The sequence below is a fragment of the Grammomys surdaster genome, unplaced genomic scaffold (genome assembly GCF_004785775.1).
Source record: "Grammomys surdaster isolate TR1022 unplaced genomic scaffold, NIH_TR_1.0 127, whole genome shotgun sequence".
Classification (NCBI taxonomy): Eukaryota; Metazoa; Chordata; class Mammalia; order Rodentia; family Muridae; genus Grammomys; species Grammomys surdaster.
This window is the reverse complement of record NW_021604585.1, coordinates 3,551,485-3,573,834: the sequence shown is the minus strand read 5'-3', so window position 1 is coordinate 3,573,834 and position 22,350 is coordinate 3,551,485. Positions and strand designations below refer to the sequence as shown.

Sequence of the window (22,350 nt, the reverse complement as noted above, 5' to 3'; positions counted from 1 at the left end):
AGATGCCTGCCTCCAAGATGCCTGCCTCCAAGATGCCTGCCTCCAAGCCTGAACCCTAGGACCCACATGGCAGAAGGAGGAAATCAATTTGTCCTCCGACTCCACAAGTGCACAGTGCATTGTGGCATGTACACGTTCTCTCTCTCTCTCTCTCTCTCTCTCTCTCTCTCTCTCTCTCCCTCCCTCCCTCCCTCCCTCCCTCCCTCCCTCCCTTCTTCCTTCCCTCTCTCTGTCTCCCTCCCTCTCTCCCTCTCTTTCTTTTTCTCTCTCTCACATGCACACACATAGACACACACACATATGCACACACACAAACATAATCTTAAAAGGGTTTTATGAGCTGGAGAGATTGCTCAGTGGTCAGAGAATTTGCCACTCTTACAGAGGATCTGAATTTGGTTCCAAGCACCCACAACCACCCATAATTTCAGTGCCAGGGGATGGTACGCATTCTTACCTGTACAGGTACAGGTGTTTACATACACACAGGAAAAAACATTCCTATACATAAAGTGATAAAATCTAAATACACTAATTTAATTAAAAGGTTTTTTACATAGCCAAAGAAATCTAGAAAATCATGACAGCATAGTGGCACACAACTGAACCCTAGCCGTGGGCAGCACAGGCAGGCGGACCGTCGGTGTGGAGCCTGTACTGGTTATATAGCAAGGGTTGTGACTCAATGAAACTGAAGAGAGACATCATGAAAGAAACTAAGACAAACATAAGAGAATGCCGACATTCCCTATGACTCGATGGACAGTAAGCTGTCCCTCTGGTCCTCCCATTGACTCTGCAAGCTGCCCCAGAGTCAACAGCTAAGTCCTATTTTGCTTTTGTTTGATTTGGTTTGGTTTTAGCAGTTGAGTGGGTTCTCTTGTCCGTAATAAAAACTCTGGCTATTGAAGCAAAGGAAAAAGGCAGAATAGCAGAATTACTCGATAGGGAAATGAATCCAAAGGTCATGCAGTAGAGAACAGAAGACACTGAGGAGTGGCCAGGGGATGGACAGAGCAGAGAGGCTGTGGGGCTTCATGCTGCATGTGGCTAACCTTCAATTTAAGGTTGTTTATGTTTCTAAGACTTAAACTTCTTTTTCTCCAAAATACCGTTTGGCTGGTGACACTCTGCATTGGTTACTTGCCATTGCTATGATGAAGCACCATGACCATGGCAACTTACAGAGAAAGGGTTTATTTTGGTCTGTGGTTCCAGAGGGGTGAGTCCGTCACCACCGCAGGAGGGAAACAGGGCAGCAAGCACCAGGCATGGCATGGGGGCAGGGTTGGGGACAGCTGAGAGTTCACATCAATCGGGAAACAGGACAACCTGGATGTGGCCTAGTCTTTGAACTCCCAAAGCCCATCCAAACTTCTGCTAGCAAGGTCATATTTTCTAAGGCTCTCAAAATGGCACCAACTGGGGACCAAGCATTCAAATGCCAGAGACTATGAGGAACATTTTTTTTTTCATTTAAACCAAAACATTCAAATGTCTAAAGTGAATGTATCATGTATATGCTGAGGAAAACAGAACCTGTCCATTTGTGGCTTTGCAGCAGAGATGCAAGAGCAAGAACAGTTGTTCACAGCAAAGCAGATTGCTTAAGAGACGCTTGGGAGTAGGAGCGGGGAGTTATGGGACTAGAGAAGCCAACCCCCGGGTTTGCAGTCTCCAGTTAGTATAGAGTGTGTGGGAACGAAGGCCTTGGGCTGGGGTGACAGATGTCATTACTCCGAGCTGCTCCTTACAGGCTGTGCACATGTGCTAAAATCCCACACTCACAAACAGGCAGGACTATGCATTAGTGAAAAATTCCGATGGAGACACCAAGAGGTGCTGGGGACCGAGACGGGGACTGAGACAGGGACCTCGTACATGTGAGCCACGTACAGCATGATGAAATGAGGTTAGTAGTTTCCAAATAACTATATAAAAGTGTGTAAGTGGAAAAAAGTATTGTCAAAGAAATAATTTTTCTGTGGCATAACCTGGAGCAGAAGAAATTTCTAGAAGGAGGAGGCAGGCACAGGGGAGAGAGGGAAGGAGTGAAGGAAGGAAAGAGAGTGTTCCCAAATGCAAAGGAGAAAGGAGTCAGCCTGTGGTTAGCAGGTGTGAGAGACTATGGAGCTTCCACAGACATCGTTGTATGGAGGCCTATGGCAGAGAATATGGAAAACGTAACACTCAGAAAGAGAATGACAGAGAACTTTCCAGAATTGAGGAAGAGGGAGGTGAGATTTAAAAGCAAAAAGTTTAAATACAAACAAATCCACATACAATGCTTAAAACAAAAATGAAAGAAAATGTGAAACTCTTATATTTGAGTCTTAGATTTAGGAGCAGAGCAAAGAAACAAGAGGCGAGACAGGACCAGAGAACGACCTTAACAATGAGACTGTGTTCATCGGCACTGCAGGAAAGGGAAGCCATTTTCCTGTGGAGGAAGCTACGGGGCTCTTATGGAAGTGGGTAAGATGCTTACAATGAGGAAGCTTACAATGATACAGGTGGGTTACCCAGGTAAAGACACTCCTGAGAAATGTACAACACCCTGCTTTTGAAAAAGTTCGCTCAAGCAAGGTAGGCTCTTGTGAGAAAGTGCTGTCTCAATGAACAGTTCTCACAGATGCAGATGTGGCAAACTGAACCCAGATGAGCAAAGAGCATGAATGATTCAGGGGCCTTCTGGTTTTCTACAGTTAGGGCATTCTATCATTACAGACCCTGAAAATAAAACAAAATAAACAAACAAAAACAAGTAGGGGCTTTGTCTCTTAGCTCTTCCAAGCTGAGGAGGGCTATCTCTGAAGAGGGCAGTTCAGGGACTGTGGAACAAGAGGGTCCTCAACAGGTGTGATGGCACATTCCTTTAATCTCAGCACCTGGGAGGCAGAGGCAGGAGGACCTCTGTGACTTGAGGCCAGCCTGGTCTACAGAGTAAGTTCTGGGATAGCCTGAGCTACATAGTGAGTCCCTGTCTCAAAAAAAGAAATGAAGGAAGTGAGGGAGGGATGGAAGGAGGGAGGGAGGGAGGGAGGGAGGGAGGGAGAGAGAGGGAGGGAGAGAGGAAGGGTGGATCCTCTTGTCACTTTGTAGGAGGAGAGTTTTAACTTGATCAGCTATGATAGGTCATGTGATTGCCATCTTGTACTCTTAGAGAAACCTTTTTTAAAACATTGTTAGAGGGCTGAAAACAGGATTATGTTACACGGAATAAACTGGTATTTGCCAAGGAAGGTAGAGAGGGGCGAGGGGGTGGTACATACAAAGTGAACCAGTGAGCGGAAGTGGGTGCCCATCAATAGGCCTTGCATAAAGGGCAGAGAGAAGGATTTGTATGGAGTCTGGAAGAGCTGTGGGTGTTTGGCAGGGTGGATTATGTCAGAACAGGAAGGATGCCAGGAGACTCGGTAAGTTGGAGGAGAAAGATAGCTCAACGTTTAGGATTATGGAAAGCGCGGTGGATGGTGAAAGGCTAGAGAAAGCAGGACCATCTTGGGCGGTCTGCTCTGGGTGCAGGATCTGGGAAGGAGCTGGTCACTGTGCAAAGATACAGCCTGAGAAGGGTATGGATCCATGGTGACCAGGGAGCAGGAGCAGCTCAAGAGCGACCCTTAGTGGACAGACAGACCCAGCGGGTGGATGAGTAAGTTGAGCTGGCTCCCTTTAGGAGGTGGTGAGTTTTGTTTAAGGGGATGGGGGTGGGGGCGAGGGAGCTCTCTTGTGTGGAGATGAAAGGGAAAGGTAAGAGCTCTAGAAAGTTTACTTTGAAAAGTTAGTGATGGAGGGGCACCCTAGCAGGGGTGAAGTAAGGGTGGCATTGAATGAAGCCAAGGGTTATAGTACAGTAGAAGTAAAAGAATGCTAAAAAATAATGGTCATTTGGCGTGACGCTGGTGAGTCCCTCAGCCGGGAGCTCTATAGCAGAAGCAGCAAAGGTCTAGACAACATCAAAGGAAGGGAAGGGAAGAAAACAGAGGGCTGACGTAAAGAACTGTATCTGATCTGAGGTGAAAGGTACAAAGGTTCCTCGCAGCCAGAGCTCCCTCTATAGGAGGAACACTCTTACACTCTTACAGATGTCTCAAGAACGAATGGAGCGGTTGTAGGGTGAAAACCACCGGCATCTACATAGAAAATTCCCACTTGGGTATGGGGGAGTCTGGTTGTTTTAGGAGAGTTGTGCCCAGTGAGTCAAACATGTAAAGAGCAGAGGGGGAAACCTCAGTATGAGAATAATAAGCATGAAATAACCTCAAGGGGAGGAGCCATGGTGGAAGAGAACAGAAAGCCGTCCACAAGTAGAAGCCTATGGTTAAGCTGTCTACTACCTAAGTGTTTGAGCCCCATCTAGGATCAGTTAGCATTGCTCCTGGAAGACCACACAAACTCCATCCTTAGCGATAGCTGAGATCTTAGTGACAGGCAGGAGAGCTAGTCCTCTTTAAGTTTTCGGTCCCAAAGCAGCCAACATGGTTGACCCTGAAGGTTGTTAAGCTGATCTGAGATTTCTTTAAGGTATTCTGAGAGCTGGTAAAACAGAGATTGATGCAAAGAAGCCTTCAGTCTGGCTCTTTCAGTTCTGGGTCCTGGAAAAAAAAAATAATATACAAAATGGCAATCAGAGGGATGAAGGGGGCTGTTCTGATGCTAAGGTCCTTTTCTCCAATTGGTTCTTGATATGTAAGTAAAGAAAGCCGGAGGCCAATTGTTGGGCAGAAGGTATAGGTGGGACTTCTTCTGGTCCCAGGAGGGAAAAGCAGACACAAGGAAGGAGAGGAAGGTTTTCTGCCATGCTCTGGAGGAAAAAGCCAGCAGCCAGTGAGGTCTTGGGAGGAGCTGGGGCCTGTGGCCACTACTATAGACAGGTGGTCATGGACATTAGGCAGGGGCTAGGTGGGAGGAGCAGAGATAAAAATATGATTAAGGATATGCTTTCCAGGTGGGAGATAGTGATGCCCAGCCCAGCCACTGTGTTCTAAGGCAAGTGGAAAGGAGCAAACTGTGTGTGTGTGTGTGGGGGGGGTGTTATCTACAGATTCAAGGCAAGCTGGGAGGGGGCTGATAGTACAGTCACCTCCTGGAGCTAAAGGCAGGGAGAGCAAAAGGGACTCCGGGAGGGGGCAGGTAGCACGGCTGCTTTCTCAGAGTAAAGGCGGTAGCCTAAAACTACACGCGGTAGCGAGATGAGCTGGATGACCCGTTAGTCACCTTTTCAGAGATCACCCAAATTGCCTTTAGGGGGTTGGGAACACAGATCTCTGTTAACTTCTTCAAGCTAACAAAAGGGGAGGATCTAGCTACAGAGCCACAATAGATAGCCACATGGTAAAGATCCCGAACATAAATCATCCTCTCGATGGTGGTACACATCCTTCGAGTATGTCATGTGACTGAGGTAGTATTTGTAACACACAAAAATGAGACTGTTAGGACTATTATAATTCTTACTGAGAGCATAGTTAAGAAAATATTTTCGCCCTTACTGGAAGAAGATAGCATGCAAGAAAAACATCTACAGAACCCTTGGCAGGCTGCCGTAGGGGTTAGAATACTGGTTATTTTTATCATTGTTTTGTTATAACCATTAAGAGGTAAAGTCAGGGCTCAAGAGTTAAGAGAACTCATTGCTCTTCCAGAGGTCCTGAGTTCAATTCCCAGTAACCACATGGTGGCTCACGACCATCTGTAATGGGATCTGATACCCTCTTCTGGTTGTGTCTGAAGACACCTACAGTGTACTCATATAAATAAAATAAATAAATCTTGGGGGTGGGGAGTAGAGTTAATAAGAAAAAAATTACAACAGGATTAACATAAGCTTTGTCTGGTAAGGTTAAATTCAACTGTACAACTGGCTGAACCATGTAGTAGAACCCTGTAGACAGATAGAGTAATCAGTGGTTTGTTACATCAGACTCCCGCAGAAGCACCTGGAAGCTTTATAAGAGAAATCACTTGAAGTCAGCATCTAAATAACAATTTAAGAAAAAAATAGAATCTATTGAGTCACTTTGATAGGGTGTTCCAGCAGTGCTCCAAGAACACCACTTGGATATCCCAAGTAAATTCTCAAACCTGTGAGTCGGACAACAGAATATCGAGCCGCCCCTTTTAATCAGGGCATGTGGGTGGTTTGGGTACAGAAAGACTTACAGATGTGAGGGGTGCTCTTCCAGATGTGAGGGGTGCTCTTCCAGATGTAGGGAGTGTCCCTTGGCTAGTAAATAGAGCTTGTAAATCTGGCCTCAGCATTTAAGAAGATAAGTGTGTTTCCTAGCTATAGATAGGCACTGTGGTACTACAGCAAGTCAGGGAAGGTCTTGTCACCTCATTTGGGAATATGCATATCAAGAAGAGGATCCTTAGTGACAAACAATCATCCAAATGCCATTTCCTACAAATAGAATGTCTGAGGATGCAGTCCCTTGAATTGTCGATGGGACATACAGATCATTTTAATCTGAGTCTACTTTCTGGGTGGGTGTTTAAGACCACAAAGGTTAAGGCCAGTCGAGAATCTGGTCCTCAGGGGTCACTTGGGCTTGTGAGATATCTGACTTCTTGAGCTTTTCTTTTAGCAGTTGTCCGTCTATGTGAGGATACGTCAAAGACCTTGCTTGGCCTGGCTGTGGCTTCCCTTGGAAGCCAAACGGAAGTCTTCCTTCTGTGTTAGCCCTCCTCTTTAGAGACCAGACTCTGCTTAGGATTCATGGAGTAGTGTCTCCATGGCCTTCCTCAACAAGAGAATGGGTGACTTTCACAGTTGCAGAACATTTCTAGAGATGACTGGCAGTCCCTAGCACCTCACAGCCCTTGGAGAATGAGGGGGGAAATATCCTGCCTTTTAGTGTCTCTGACTACATTATAGTATATTAGTAGTCTCTGATTACATTACTTCACATGTGGTTCTCAAACACCCAGATCAGTTACACTCATCTGATACTCTTAACTACTATATAATATTTCAAAAGTCAAATTGTTTTAAACTTTGATTAGACATGCATTTAGTTTGTGTAAGTATTGCTGGTAAGCCTTAGAAACAATGCCATGTATATTATCTATAAGTCTCATGCTTTGTGTACTACCTTCAGTTACTTACTCAGATGTCATAATTTACAAAACCTTTCATTTTTTTCATATTGCAAACATCCATCTATCTTAATCCCATATGCAAATCCTTCTTTAGCATAATAATTTATCTTTTTATCCTTATAACATTTTTAAAATTTTCCTAATACCGTGAAGCAACAGTATTAACAAGTGAATTTACTATCTGTTGTGAGAATCTCCTCCCTGGGAAAGGGAAGGACTAAGCAATATCGTTCTCCTCTTCATAAGGTCCCAATGACAAAGCAGAGCTCATCCTGGGAACCAGTGAACTTACTGGGCTTATAACAGGGGACTGGAGGGGCCACTGATGGGAGTGTCACCCGACCCAGAAGGAGTAACACTGAAAAACCTTTACTGAGTATGTATGAGGACACTTTATAGTCACATGAACTATATATAATAGGCTACAATGGCCTGTTCATCCCCTTTTCTGAACGAGTATCGACATCTAACAAGGCCTGCTGCTCAGTTACAAGATCTTGAAAACTCTGTTCAGTTTGTTTGTTTGCTTTCTTGCTTACTTGTTGTTTGCTTAAAGAAGCTGTAGTGGTTTTTTAAAATCTTACAATTCTTAAAATACATATGTGTGTGTGTGTGTTTACTTCCATAGAAAACACATTTAGAAGACAGACAGTTATTTTTATCTAAGGAAGAATAATTGTCCAACAGGACAAATGTATCCTTGAAGAGGAGCAATCATCTCTTAAAGTTAATCTATACCCTCAAGCAACAGGGACCACGCTGTGGAATGAGACTTGGGTAAGGATCAAGGAGATATCATCTTGACTAGAATCATATGATTATGTATGTCTTGTCCTTAAAGGCAGATTTTAGAATTTTAAGTTCCAATGTAAGTTTGTGTGTGTGTGTATATATACATATATACATATATGTATATATATACACATATATATGTGTGTGTATATATACATATATACACACACATATATATATACATATATACATATATGTATGTTTAGTTTTACTATAAACAAGATTAATTTGGACCAAGTCAAAACTTTGGTTTACATGAGCTTTTATTTATAAGTCAATTTGGTACTAAGTATGTGATAGAAAAAGCAAACCATAATCACGCATTGTCAGACAATATATACACAATTATACATAAGATATAGTTTAACAAACCAAGATTTTTGAGTATTATAGTTTGTTGGGATTCTATTTTTATAACTTTTATTGTAGAAAGGGGAACTTAACAGAGATTTTTTTAGTAAAGCATATTGTGAGATTGGGCAGAAGGAAAAAGAAGAAGTCTCAGAAAAATTGAGACAATAAAGAAAAAAAACTGGAGATATCAGAACAGGAAAGTATAATAAACTTTCCCCACTCACTAGACAGGCTCACTAGGGAATGGATGTGCAGAAGCCCAGTAGTGCTGTGGTTTGAAGACGATCTGCCCCCAGTAGGCTCGTGTGTTTGAACACTTAGTTCCTAGTTGCTTGCGGTGGCTGAGTAGGTTCTAACCTTTAGGAAGAGAATCCTGGCTAGGAAAAGCAATCACTGGAGCTGGCTTTGAGGCTCACTAACCTGGGCCCACTTTCTGTTCTCCGTTTGCTTCCTGTGTGGAGATGAAATGTGATTAGCCTTGTTTCCTGGCTACCAGGCAGGCTCGTGGTCCAGCTGCCAAGCCTTCCTTGCCATGATGAACATTGCCCCTCTGGAACTGCAAAGCCAAAATAACCCTGTTCTCCTGGAAGCTGCATTTTTTTTTTGGTCTGGACATTCATCACACCAAGAGGAAAGTATGTAATACAGTCAATGATCTTGAAAGCCTACCCGTAGAACATCCTCATTTGAACCATACATAAGTCTGTGGAGGACTAGGCAGTGAGCTGTGAAACAAAGGAGATTAACATTTGTGTTATCAGCATCCTACACAGGGAAGGGAAAGCACCCATTGCCTCAGAAGTAAAAGAAAGACAAGGACTGTGAACGGGAGAATTAGTTAGAAGGCTGTGGAAAGAGGCTAGCCTCAAGGCCGCTAAGCATTATGGACTGAATCTGCCCTCCAAAACTCTTACATTCAAGCCTTAACCTCCAGAACCCCAAGTGTAATAATGTGTAGTGGTGCACACCTTTAATCCCAGCACTTGGGAGGCAGAGGCAGATGGACCTCTGAGATCAAGGTCAGCCTGATCTACAGAGTGAATTCCAGGACAGCCAGGGCTACATGGAGAAATCCTTTTTTGAAAAACCTGGGAAAAGAAGACAGAGGGAGACTCTAATCCTATAGGACCAGTGGCTCTGTAAGAGAGCATTTCATGTAACCTTCCATGCTTTGAAGATACAGAGGAAAACAAGCCATCTATAAGCCTGAAAGAGAGGCCTCACCAGACACTGACATTGCTGCCACGATAATCTTGGACTTTCAGCCTTCAGAAGTATGAATGAACAAATCTCTGATGCATATTCTTCCAGACAGTGGTGTTCTGCTGGGAATGCCCACTGCTCTGTCTCCCGAGCCCTCTGTTTAATCAACGGAGGAAGCAAAGCAGAGAGGCGCTGGGCTTGGGAACCACCTGCATCTCCTTGAGGTAAAGAGAGCATGTCCTGGATGTGGAGTGCTAACAGATTCCTCCCACCTAGAGTCACAAAATATTGACATCTAGGCTTCTGCACACAACCCCTTCACAGAGAACTGGAGACAGGAATTTGGAATATCTGTCTGTAAAGAAAATTATTGCCCCCTCCAAAACCCAAGAGCTGGGTTTCCCATAAAATGTATTCCTGAGCCATAGCCCTCCCTCATTCTCAGATGTGTGTGGACAACCAGATCTGGGTTTTTGAGAAGCAGAAGGGAGATTTATTTCAACCACGTTTCCATAGGAAAAGAGTGGTTCTCAAACTTATATTCTAAAGCCCTTTGGTACTTAGAAATTTTAAAGTTCCCCAAGAACCTCATCATTATGAATTTTCTTTCTCCAATTTTACTTTAATTTGATGGATATAAATTAATGAACAGAGATTAAATAAAGTATATGCAAAACTTTAAGAGAGCCTGATAATCTTTTTTTTTTCAAATTCATCTTTAAGACTTTGCATCACGAGGCTCATGAAGAAGTTCAGCAGTGTACTAATACTTCAGCAGAATGGCAAGTTAAGTCTGTCTTAGGGTATCTATTGCTGTGATAAAAGCGAAAGCAACTCGAGGAGGAAAAGGTGTGTTTCATCCTAACAACTCTCAAGTCCCCACTCCATCACTAAGAGAAGTTGGGGCAGGAACTCAAGTCAGGAACTCTGGGCTCTGAACTTTCTCAAGGTCACTAGCATCTGTGTCCATCGGCACATGCATCATAAGTGCACACACATATGGTACACGCTATAAACATGCTTACACAAAACAATGAACATGGGCGAAGAAAGCACTATAATTAATGCTTCTATTTAAAATCTAGAGCTCGGCACCTTGCGTGGTTTGTTCTAGAGTCTTATATTTCTGAACAGAACATTTGGTCTTCATTTTATATTCCTCACAATAATAGAATTAATCACTTGGTACCCTATTTCTGGATTGTCATTATGAAATTAGCTATAAGCTATGGAAAGCATCTTGTCGGAAGGGAACAAATAGATATTTATTTAACACCTACTATGTGACAAGAGCTTTGGACCACCTCATTTGCTTCTTGTAGCTCCCAGTGGTTCAGTAAGCAAAGTCCTCTAGGAAAGCAATTTACCTGAATCATCAACCCATTAAATGGCAAATCCAGAGTTCATAGCTCAGGCACCTCTGAAACCAAGCAGAGGCCCCTTCTACTGCATCACACCTGACTGTGAACTACCCAGGCTTCTAAGATGCCTCAATTACACCATCTGAAAACCCAGTGACTGGTAGCTTGTGTTTAGACTGTTCTCTTGATGAGGGGAGTTTTCATGTAGGGTTTGGATAAAAATCATCTTATAAATCTTAACCTTCACTATGAGTCAAACTACGAAGTGTGGCTTGCTGCATTCCTAAAATTAGAACCCGAAGAATATCACACTCTGACAATATGAAAATCTATGCTGCTAAAAAATGAGAAATTGATAGTCGGTTTAAAAAAGAAATCCATTCTAAAGGGATGGCATCCATCCATAACGGTAAACTCCCTAACAGGAAACAGGCAGCATCCTTCATAGGAAGGTACACATGCAGAACCATAGTATGCTTCATATTCCTCCCTCAGCCACTAGAGCAGGGGTTCTCAACCTGTGGGTCACGACCCCTTTGGGAAGAAAAACAACCCATTCACAGGGGTCGCTGAAGACCATCAGAAAACATATTTATTTATATTACAATAACAGTATCATAATTACAGTTAGGAAGTAGCAACACCATTTTTTGGTTGGTGGTCACCACAACATGAGAAACTGTATTAAAAGGTCACACAGCATTAGGAAAGTTGGGAACCACTGCCCTAGAAAGAGCTCTCACTGTCTGGTTTATTGTATAGCTAGCCATTGCTAAATGGGATCTCAGGTGCTTGTTATCAATACATGATGCTAAACAGCAGTTAGTGACTGAACAACATTGTAAGGACCTAAGAGTAAATGTCGTGCAAACCTACCATACTCAGGAAGAACCCTAGTCCTCCTAAAGGAGCTGGCCCATTGCTGTTATGAAACACGTAGGACACGTTCCGTAGGCACATACAGAGTCAAGTCAGTCATGAAAAAGTGTCAGTGTGCATACCAACTCCAAACGCCAAGCAGAAATTAAAACAAGGAGGATCGAATTCAGATAGCATGAAAAAGTGTTTGTGCAGATTAACTTCGAGGAAGCTTTATGACATCATCTGGACTAATCAGCTCAGAATATTGTCTCTATACCTTCTTTACGTTTTCTTCTCAAATCTCATCTTGGTTTAAAAAGCAGAGGTAGGAGCTTGAAAAACAAACCAAAATCCAGCAGACCTTCCCTTCACACTGGTGATAGTCACCAGCCTTAGTCCTGCTGAAACCCGAACACATAAACCCCACAGCAACGAACTTCCCAGACCTCTTACTGCAAGTACCTGGCATTGACCATCCCTAAAGCCTGCCATCTTACTGAGTGTTAGCTATGATAAGCCACAGCCCATTGACGCCCCAACAGCTAATGTAACCATGTCTGGACTTGCTTTCCAAACACCTGTATTAATTAGGGGTGTGGATGGATGTTACAAGATACTTGTAAAAGCTGAGGCACTCAGGTACATGAGGGTCCATTAGATTTCAGGACACAATATTTTCCATAATAAAGAACCAGCTAGCATCATCATGCCAAACCAAAATTAGGAGTTCATAATTTTGAACCTTTCAAAAATTAAACCCTAAAACATTTGTTTAGAATAGCTAGGATACAAAGCAACATCCCAAAAGACTTACAGAGAAATTGCAAGAGATCGCTAGTCTTACCAAGTGACATCTTGCTACGATTGCATTAGCCCTTTCTTGTTCATATGACAGGCATATACTTATAAACATACATGTACATATATATTTGTGTTTCCTCAACACAGTTGAGATTTAGTTGCTGATGGCCACCCCGCTTCCTACTTCAACTTCCCCTAACAAGAAACGCATTCCACTTTTAAATGTAGTGAAAATATAAAATTTGTGAAATTTGACATCGATGCTATTTACCTCATAGATTAACATAAGCCATCTTCAAATCTCACCAACTATCATCACAACACAATCTCTACAGCATCGCTCTCCTTGATCTAGGCTTTAGCCTCAAACCTCCATTGCCCCAGCTGTCTCTTTAACATAGATAAAGCCTCAGTTGTCTCCCCTGACATTAACATTTACAAATGTGCCTCAGTCAGGGTTTATCTGGCGTCTCCCTGTGATTAGAATCAGGTCATAAGTCTTTTGGTAAGTGGCATCCGCTCCTTCCCCAGAGCTTACTATCCAATCAGGACAGCAAGCTGTTGCGATTCTTTATTTAAGATACTGAATCCTAGGTTCCTCCAATATAAAACTGCTATTTACCCTTTTTACAATTAACAAGAAATCGGAGAGGAAATTTCTTCTAAGACTTTAAGTATTCCATTTGCCTTAGGGTTTCTATTGCTGTGATGAAACACCATGGTCAAAAGCACTTTGGAGAGAAAAGTTTATTTTGCTTATGGTTCTATATCACTGTTTATCCTCAAAGGAAGTCGGGGCAGGAACTCAAGCAGGGTAGGAACCTGGAGGCAGGAGCAGATGTTCCTGGGGGCAGGAACTCAAACAGGGTAGGAAACTGGATGCAGAGGCCATGGAGGGGTGCTTACTTTCTGGTTTGATCTCCATGGCTTGCCCAGAATGCTTTCTTATAGAACCCAGGACCAACTCGAAGTATCCTATAGACAATGGGGTCTGTCCCTCCCCAATCAATCACTAATTAAGAAAATGCCCTATAGCCAGATTTTCTCAGTTGGGCAGCATTTTCTCAGTTGGGGTTGCCTCCTCTAAGATGTCAAGTTGGCACAAAACTAGCAGCACCCTGCTCCCCTTCAACCTTTACACACTAGTACAGGAGCCACAGGTGACTCTTGCTTGAACTGATTATTACTGTGGTGTTCATTAGAAGACAATCTTTTCTGCAGAAGACACCAACCCCAATGAATATTCCAAGTTTCTAGGTACGCTATAGTTTTTTAACTTTTGCCTAAAGCTATAGTTGCCAACATTTGTAAATGTCTCAATAATTACTGTGATTGGAGATAGTTTTGCTCGATAATGAATTTATTTGCACTCAGGCAACTTTCTTTTAAAGTCTGCACATTCTCCTAGAACATGTCACACACCCATGTGGCAGTAAAACTCCAACTTTACTTGCTAGGGCCCTGCATTTACCTCCTCCTGCCCTGGCTCACTCGCTTCCCTCCACACTGAGAGGAGTAGACATTGCTGATGGAGTTGAAAAGATGAGAATAAAAGTAGCTGGAGGTTGCTGGGAGAAAGGGGAGGGGAGGGATGGCTATGGTAGAGTTAGCCTGCAGGTTAGCAGCAATCACCTTCCGAATGGACCAGGCAAAAATGACTCATGATTATCTATGCAATAGACCAGGAACAAGCCAAGCGATCCAGAGGAATTCCTTAAGGCACAAAATACTTATCTGCAACATCTCTAGAGATCCAGAAGCTCAAATATTACCCAAGACTTCCAGGGTGTAGGTCAGTTAGCTATTTCCAACAATTCAAAACATGCCTGCTGTCCTGGAGAATTTACTCTTTTTTTTTTTTTATAATATTCTGTTTACTCTTGGACAATTTCATACTTTTATACAATGTGTCTTGAGTGTTTTCTTTCTTTTTTAAAGATTTATTTTTTTAAATTATGTGTTTGTGTGTGTGTGTGTGTGTGTGAGAGGGTATTTTCAGAGCTCCTCAGAGACCAGACAAGGGCATTGGACACCCTGGAGCTGGGTTAGTGATGACTGTGAGCCTCCCAGCATTTACTGGAAGCTGAACTTGGATCCCTGAGAAGAGCAGAATACTCTCTTAACTGAAGTGCAATCTCTCCAGCCCCTAGAGAAAATTTATGCTTACAGGCAGGATATAGACAACCCCCCATTATGCACACATGAGCCTGCACCTTTAAAACACCATGCAACCGTGATTCAAAAAGGAAGACCCTTGATAAAAAGTATTAATAATGAAAAAATGCCACATAGGAAAGACAAATAGAAAATACCTCACTCTTGAAACAGAAAATCACCCGTTATATCAAACACCTCTGAGTAGCAGCATTTACAACGCAAACCTAGGTGCTTAACCACTTCATAATAACTTACTGGAAGCTAATTGGGGCTCCACCTTCTCTAGAAACTGCCCTTCAGTCTATGACTTTGTGTCTGGACACAGGGCAGTCTCTCTGGGTCACATTCTTTTTCTGTGTAAAGACTGTTTTCCAGACAATTTTTTTTTAAATATCTCTGTGTCCTACATATACTCAGAAGCTATAGTCATAGAGAAGGTCCCTCAGGATCCCTTCCATGAATGACTGGAGTACAACAATCTGAACTTTGCCTGGCTTTACAGCTGGTTTTCCCTCAAGGAGAAGCGTAAGGAGGCATGAAACTAGGAACAAAAGCAATCTACTAACATCCAGGCAGACTGCCCAGGCTTGACACATCTTAGTGAGGCCAGCTACTCACTGCATGACCTCCCCCCTGGCTCTCAACTGTCATCCCTTTACCTGAAGGACTGAAGATAGAAATTCTGTATCACTGGAACTCATTAATTACCATTTACACAAATAAGGCCAAGTGTAATTATTTCTTTGTTAATAAAAATCTAAATTTATCACTTCTTCCCCTAGACCCATTCTAATGAGTACACTTTTGTACATATAAGCAGAACTGAGAACAAAAATGGTTGTCTCTATTTGTTAATTTCGTGCCAACCCCTGAGCTACACTGTTGAAAGCAGGGAGGGTCCATTGGTGTCTCCACACAAACAAAATGACTGCGAATGGGAATTGCCCGAGCAACTACACACACATCCATTCCTCTTGCATGCTCACCACATATGAGATACCCATCACTTTACAGAGTATGGAAGTCTTGCTACACATGTGTATATACGTATCTACATATACACATACTTTTTTGAGACGGTTTGGAACTTGACATCCTCCTGCCTCAGCCGCTCAAATCCTGGGATTACTGACATCCAACAGCCAGGTCCCAGTTTTAAGATTGGGAACAGGGCCACAGTCCCACTACTGAGGGGGTTGGGAGATAAAAATGTCATAGCTTTTAACTCAAAAACGCACATCCTCTGTACTGTATGAAAGCTGAGTTCTTGGCTGGATAATGATTCATTTCAAAGAAAAATAATGAAAGTTTGACCTTCACCGTCCATCTTTGTCCCCTCTCATCTTTCAAAATTCTCTTACAACTGGCGTCTGTAATCACACGGTACCTTCAGTGAATGAAGTCCCTACTGTGTGCCATGACTATTGCTGAGGACTTCAGATGCTAAGTCTAAGACATGTGTGACTTGGTGTTCTACTCTGCACTTCTTTGAGGTTCCACTAACAGGTCAAGCTACAGTTACACGTAATCAGTTTTCTTAGCCATAATCCTAATTTCCAAAACCAGCAGCAAAGACTCCAAGATGCCAACAGCAGGCCAGCCGGGAGCCTTCCAACTCTTCAGTCCAGTCTCAACCTTCCTTCTCTGCACGCCCCTTTCATTCACTATCCATGGCAGCCATACAAGGTCCGTGGCTTCAGGGCCCCAGAACAGAGCCCAGTGGGGCCACTAACGAGGAGGAGGGCGTATCAATCTGACCCAGAACTCCAGGAGAACCTTGAACTCACAGAGCCCCAGTACTGGGCTCCCTAAAACTGGCTGTGGGGCCTGGAGGCAGTCACCGAAGGACTGTGAGGCCCAGCCCCGCTACCTCCGAGCATCAAGTGTCCCCTCCAGTGGGGTGCTGCATCCCTCTTGAGGGATCCTCCGATCTCCCGCTCTCTTCAAACCTGCCAGCCATAACAGGTGATGGACATGGTAACAAGGGCCGGCTCCGGAGATGGGGTACCCGATCGCTGCCCCCGCGAGCTGGGCACAAAGGGAGGCGCGCGGGTGGAGAACTTGCCACCCCGGATGCCTTGCCCCCGCCCCCGGGGAACCCCGCACTTACTGTCAGTCGCCATGGTCGCGTCAGGGGTTTGCAGGGCGGCCGCCCGCGGCTAGGGTACCCACGCCGCGCCCGGCCGCGCGCGTTCTCGCCAGGCCCCGCGCGCTCGAGGGCCGCGACGCGCACAGACGCTCCCGCCGCGCGCCCCCGCCGCGCAGCCCCGCGCCCCGTGGTGGCTGCCAGCTGGGTCGCCCCCGCCGGCGTCCCCACACCCCAGCGGAGCCGGGTCAGCCCGTCGCCACCGAACCTGCCCTGCCCAGCCCGCAGCATCGTCCTTCCCTAAGACAAAGCAGCTAGCAACCTGGCCCGCTCCTTCCAGGTTTCTCGCCCGCTCTTTTCGCTGGCAGAACAAACACTTGGTGTCCTGTCTCGCTTTTTTCAATTCATCCAAGCCTGGCGCTTCTCTCCAGCAATGTCGACCGGGAGCCCCAGCTGAAAGGAGCAAAGCGGGGAGCAGGTGGGGGAGAGAGAAGCAAGGATCATACAGGTGCCTCCTGTGTGTGAGGAGCCAGACTCTCGCCAGGACCTCCTCTCATCCTCTTATTTTGTCCCCAAAGTGAAAATAGAGCCCTGTGTATAGTAGGCCATCAGATCTCTATTAAGTGAGTTAATGGAGGGCTCTAACTGGAAACCTGCGTGAATTAATGAGTTAGTGAATAAATGGCCAATTAACTAATTAGATGTGAACAGGATGGGCGACTAACGAGTGGATAATTGTGAGCCAGACCACAGGCTGCTCAGACGATTTGTATTAAAGGACTAGCTCTATGAGAAAGTCAATCAGTATTGCCTCAAGGGCCATCGTGGTTAAGAGGATTTTCAAATGAGTCCACCTGTGGGTGTTTGTGCACAGAGCATCTTGTTGAATGCTAGAGACAAATTTCTGAAAGATTCTTGCTATATTTAGGGACCAGTAGCAAATGAGAAACCACCACCACATGGGGAAGTGTCAAGTGGCTCAAACTCAAAGCCTAAGCACAGGAAGCCATTGTTTTTTGTTTTTGCAGCCACTATGCCTTAGGTCCCTTTGAGGCTGCTCATTCAACCCAAACAGTAAGGATGCCAGTGGGCGTCATTCCAGGCGTGACTCAGGTGTAAGGCAGAGTCAGAAACAGCTGCCATTGACCAGGTGGGCAAACGAAGGTACCGGAGAACCACAAAGGAGTCCTCTCTGACCAGTCCACAGGATGTAGGTGAAGGAGTCAGCACCGTGAGGGTGAACCACGTCCATATTTTGCTAGCTGGGGCTTTCATTTTAATCTGTTTATAGCATATGTGATTCTCAAGCACACTTAAAGAAACACAGACACCGGTTCATGTTTTAGTTATAACAACCCTCTATGGTGCGTCCCCAAACAAACAAAACAAAACCCTAAAAGACGCTGAGTGGGGAAAAGGAAAATGAGAAGAGCATTAAAAACACCTCAAGAACTGCGAGCCTATCTGAAGCCGAAAACCTTAAAGTTAAGCTATTTTGATCGGCAACGTGGAGAGGTGGGTTTGGCTCCAAGGGCCAACGTTTGTGAAGCTCTTTACTCATTAATCAAAGTGCTTTTCTAAATTATAAGAGGGATACTGATGGCCCAAACCCTGGGTTTCACCAATGACATATGGGCAGTAGAGCGAAACGTCAGCTAGAAAGGGCTGAGAAATTAGTGGACCTCAAAGATGGGAGGTCCCACGTGTGACAGTCTCAGAAGGCTTGGCACTAAATGAATGGAGAGAGTGTCAGGAGGACAGAGTTGATAGGAGGTTTATTGTCTTGAGATAAATGATTGTCCTACAGGATAGATAATCCACACACCCAAGTATGTTCAAGAAAATCATTTTTTTCTGCATAATCAAATTTAGCTTCTGACCCAAGTGGCTATTCCACCCATTGTTAGGAAGCTCGATTTCATGCAGTCAGTTCCATGAATCCAAGTTTGTCTGAGGTAATTTCTTCTCCCCTGAGAGGTTACAAGCAAGTTTGGGGGTAAGCACTGGGTATCATGGGGGTGTACTGAAAGGCATCGGATACTATCTGTCCTTGGCATGATATGAGTCTTCTGTCTGTAGTAGGATCTACCACACAGCCACAGATGCATGCAGCTAGAGATAGCTATGAGTGCAAAGACAAAACTGCAAACTGACTTAAAAGTATGAGATTGTGTGTGTGTGTGTGTGTGTGTGTGTGTGTGTGTGATATTTTTAATCTTGACTTTACAGTTCTTGAGCATGACTTTTGTAGGTAACAGCATCACAGTGTCAAATGTTGGGCACCCCTGGTACACTATGAAGGTCTCAGTCATGGGTGGCCACTAGTTACCAGTTCATGTATGTGACAGCCACTGCTTCCCCCCAACCCCCGTCACCCACCTCCAAAGTCCTCACAAGTCTGACTTCTTGTCTTTGACTTTTCCATTGCCCTTGAAGGGAAGCACATGGCTATTTGCCCAGGCCATTCTGAACAAACAGGAAAGTCTATAGAGCGTCAAGGCTATTCTCACAGACCAGACAACTATTCCTGTTTGATTTTTTAATGTTTTTATTACACTTCTTTATTAGTGTGGGAACATACCATAGCATGCATTTAGAAGTCAGAAGACAACATGTGGAGAGTCAGTTCTCCCTTTAACCATGTCGCTCCCAGGGACCAAACTCTGATTGTCATGCTTTAGTATAGGTGTCTTTACCTGTGCAGTCATTTCCTGGCCTGTGACAGTGTTTCTAATTCCTCTACCACGAGCTGAAGGTACCTCTGCAGAGTGGGCCAACAAATAAAACATTTCATGTGACATGTGATAAGTCTGTCACAGCCTACCTGGATGTTCACCACTTCTTGTTTGTGCCACTCCATTAGAAGGTGTGCCTTGTTGGAGTAAGTGTGTCACTGTGGGGATGGGTAAGATGTAGAACTCTTAGCTCCTCTTACACCATGCCTGCCTGGATGCTGCCATGCTCCCACCTTAATGATAATGGACTGAACCTCTGAACCTATAAGCCAGCCTCAATTAAATGTTGCCCTTATAAGAGTTGCCTTGGTCATGGTATCTCTTCACAGCTATGTAAACAATGATGAAGGCCATTCTTCAAGGGACCAGGAAGTCCCTCTCCTAAAAGGCTGGAAAGCAGACCCTTTAATACTCCACATTCTTGCGAATCTGTGTATTATAATTGACCTCAGCTTCTGAAATTAAAAGCCAAGACTTGGGCTCTTTTGTCTCTTTACAGAACTTAAGACTAGGGGCTGGAGAGATTGCTCAGCCATTAAGAGTACTTGTTGATCTTCCAGAGGACCCAAATTCAGTTCCCAGCACCCACATGACTCACAACCATCTGTTCTAGGGGATCTGATCCATTTTGATGCACATACAAATATACAAGAAAACAGTCAGTCATACATAGATAAAATAAAATAAATATTTTTTTAAAACCTTAACACTATAAATTTCAATGTCTAGTAGAGATGGGAGACTTACCTGGTAAGTGAAATTACACAGGAATGAAAACCATAGTCAGTGCTGAGCTTGTATTCTCCTGTGCTTACAAAGGGAGGAGGGGTGGTTGAGGGGGTGACTGGAGGAGGAAGATCCAAATTACAGAAAGACAGGAAAGGGTGTGGCGAGCATCCGAGAACTCTCACCAGAGAAAGAAGAGACAGAGACAGAGATAAAGAGACAGAGAGACAAGAATATGAGAATATGACCAGCAAGCAAAGCAAAGAGGAATACATGAGAGGACAGGGCAAGACGTAGCCCGCAAAGACACGCCCTCTACGACCTACTTCCTACAATGAGGCCCCAACATGGCACTTCTCCAAGCCTCCAAATGCCATCATTTATGAGTCCAGGAAGTGACAAATGCACTCATTAAGTTGGAGCTCTCCTGCCATAATTATCTCTAGAAATGCCCCTACAGATATATCCAGAAGTGCAAGGGCACACGCACATGCATACACACACACACAGTACCCTGCCCCAGGCATTTCTTAATCCAATCATGCTGAAAAGACAAACCATGAGGATGGGTCCACAGGTTAGACTGAGAACACAAGAGACTGAGAATGACTGTAAGCCATCTTTGTGGGTTGTGAGGAGACAGAATGAAAAGGAGAAGGGGATTTCTAGCCAGTAGTGAGCGCTCTCCTAGAATTAGAGCCAAGAAACGGACAGCAGAGCAGCTGTTTAGGAGTCAGTAATACACACACAGTTCCTCAGTCTCACTGCCCCTGAAGTAGCCAACTACAGAATTCAGGGAGTCAGAGTGGTGAGAGGGGCCACGGTGGAAATTAGCAGGGGCAGAGAGAGCCCTTGAGGATGGTAAGTAGAAGGACAGGCTGCAGGGAAGGGGATGAGCGGAGAGAAGCTTAGGACAAAGGAAGGATAGGAGCAAGCATTTGATTTATAGTCTCCTTGCTGCCTGGCGTGGTGGACACACTCTCGCTGCATAGGCAAGAGGCTCTCTGCAAGTTCCAGACCAGCCTGGTCTACATTGCAAGTTCCAAGACAGCAAGACCTACACAGTGAGAGACTCCCTATAAATAAATATTCTGCTACGGCAATTTGATTAAGGCAGGGTTCTGAGTTGGGGTTTCAGATGACACCACACACATTGTTTCCGTTTTAATTCAACCAAGCAGGACAGGTTCTCTCTCACATGGACTCTCTGGCCCTTGATCTATGTCCACTTCCTGCTGGCTCTGTCACTACTCTGGCTATGAATAAAAAATGAGACCAGTGAAGGGTGGAAGGCTGTGGTCACTTCAGAGTGAATGGGTTACAGCTTTTGATGGCTGAAATAGCTATCACCTGTCTGTTACAGTCTGTGAAAATTAAGTTATTTTAAATATGACATTTGTGTGGCACCTGCTGGCTACTAGCATTTTATCTGGCACAGGAAGAGAACAAAGTTTGGTTATTTCTTTTGTAAGACTTTACTTTGGGGAGCTGGTGAGATGGCTCAATGGGTTAAGAGCACTGGCTGCTCCTCTAAAGGACCAGGGTTCAAGTCTCAGCACCCACCTGACAGCTAACAACTGTCTGCAAGTCCAGTTGCAGAGGATCATGTTCCCTCTTCTGGTCTCCTCAGCATGCATGTGATGCATGGACATACACTCAGCCTGAAACCTCACACATGTAAAATAAAATTTAAAAGATTAAAGAATTTACTTTTAACTTTCGTGTCTTCCTCTCTTTGCAATGGTGTCTAAGTCACCAAACTCCAATATTTTATAACATGCAATTAGGACAGATTGTGGCATATGGGTTTTTAAAAATACAGCCATTAGGTAATAACACCAGTAGGTTCTGGTTTAACCCTTGCAAGTCATATTGGGAATGAGTAGGGGCTGATGGGGTACAGTTTCCTAAAACTGAGGAACCTCAGGGTCATGGTGGTCTATCTCCTGATCTAAGATGTCTCTTAGATGCCAAACTTGTACAGAAAAAGCATGTTTTAAGGGATCTATATGCACGATTATAGATGAGGCAAGGAGAAGGTAGTCTCTGGTAAAGGGATGTGGCAGAAATAGGCCAGAATGCAGTCCTGCTGTTCACAATTCTGTATATATAAATTCTGCATTTGCCTCTCTCTCTCTCTCTCTCTCTCTCTCTCTCTCTCTCTCTCTCTCTC

At 44.3% G+C, this 22,350-nt stretch overlaps 1 protein-coding gene across 4 annotated transcripts in view; it reads right to left on the bottom strand.

Annotated features, from left to right (window-relative positions):
• Positions 1 to 16,827, bottom strand: part of Syt16 (synaptotagmin 16) — a 239,053-nt gene extending 222,226 nt beyond the window's left edge. For all 4 annotated transcript variants that reach the window (XM_028789662.1, XM_028789669.1, XM_028789672.1 and 1 more), the window contains exon 1: positions 16,741 to 16,827. Coding sequence is in view for 2 of the 4 variants with exons in the window: in XM_028789672.1 (XP_028645505.1) it covers positions 16,741 to 16,753 (13 nt within the window). In the remaining 2 variants the exon portion in view is untranslated. The remainder of the gene's footprint in view (positions 1 to 16,740) is intronic.
• Positions 16,828 to 22,350: the final 5,523 nt, after the last annotated feature.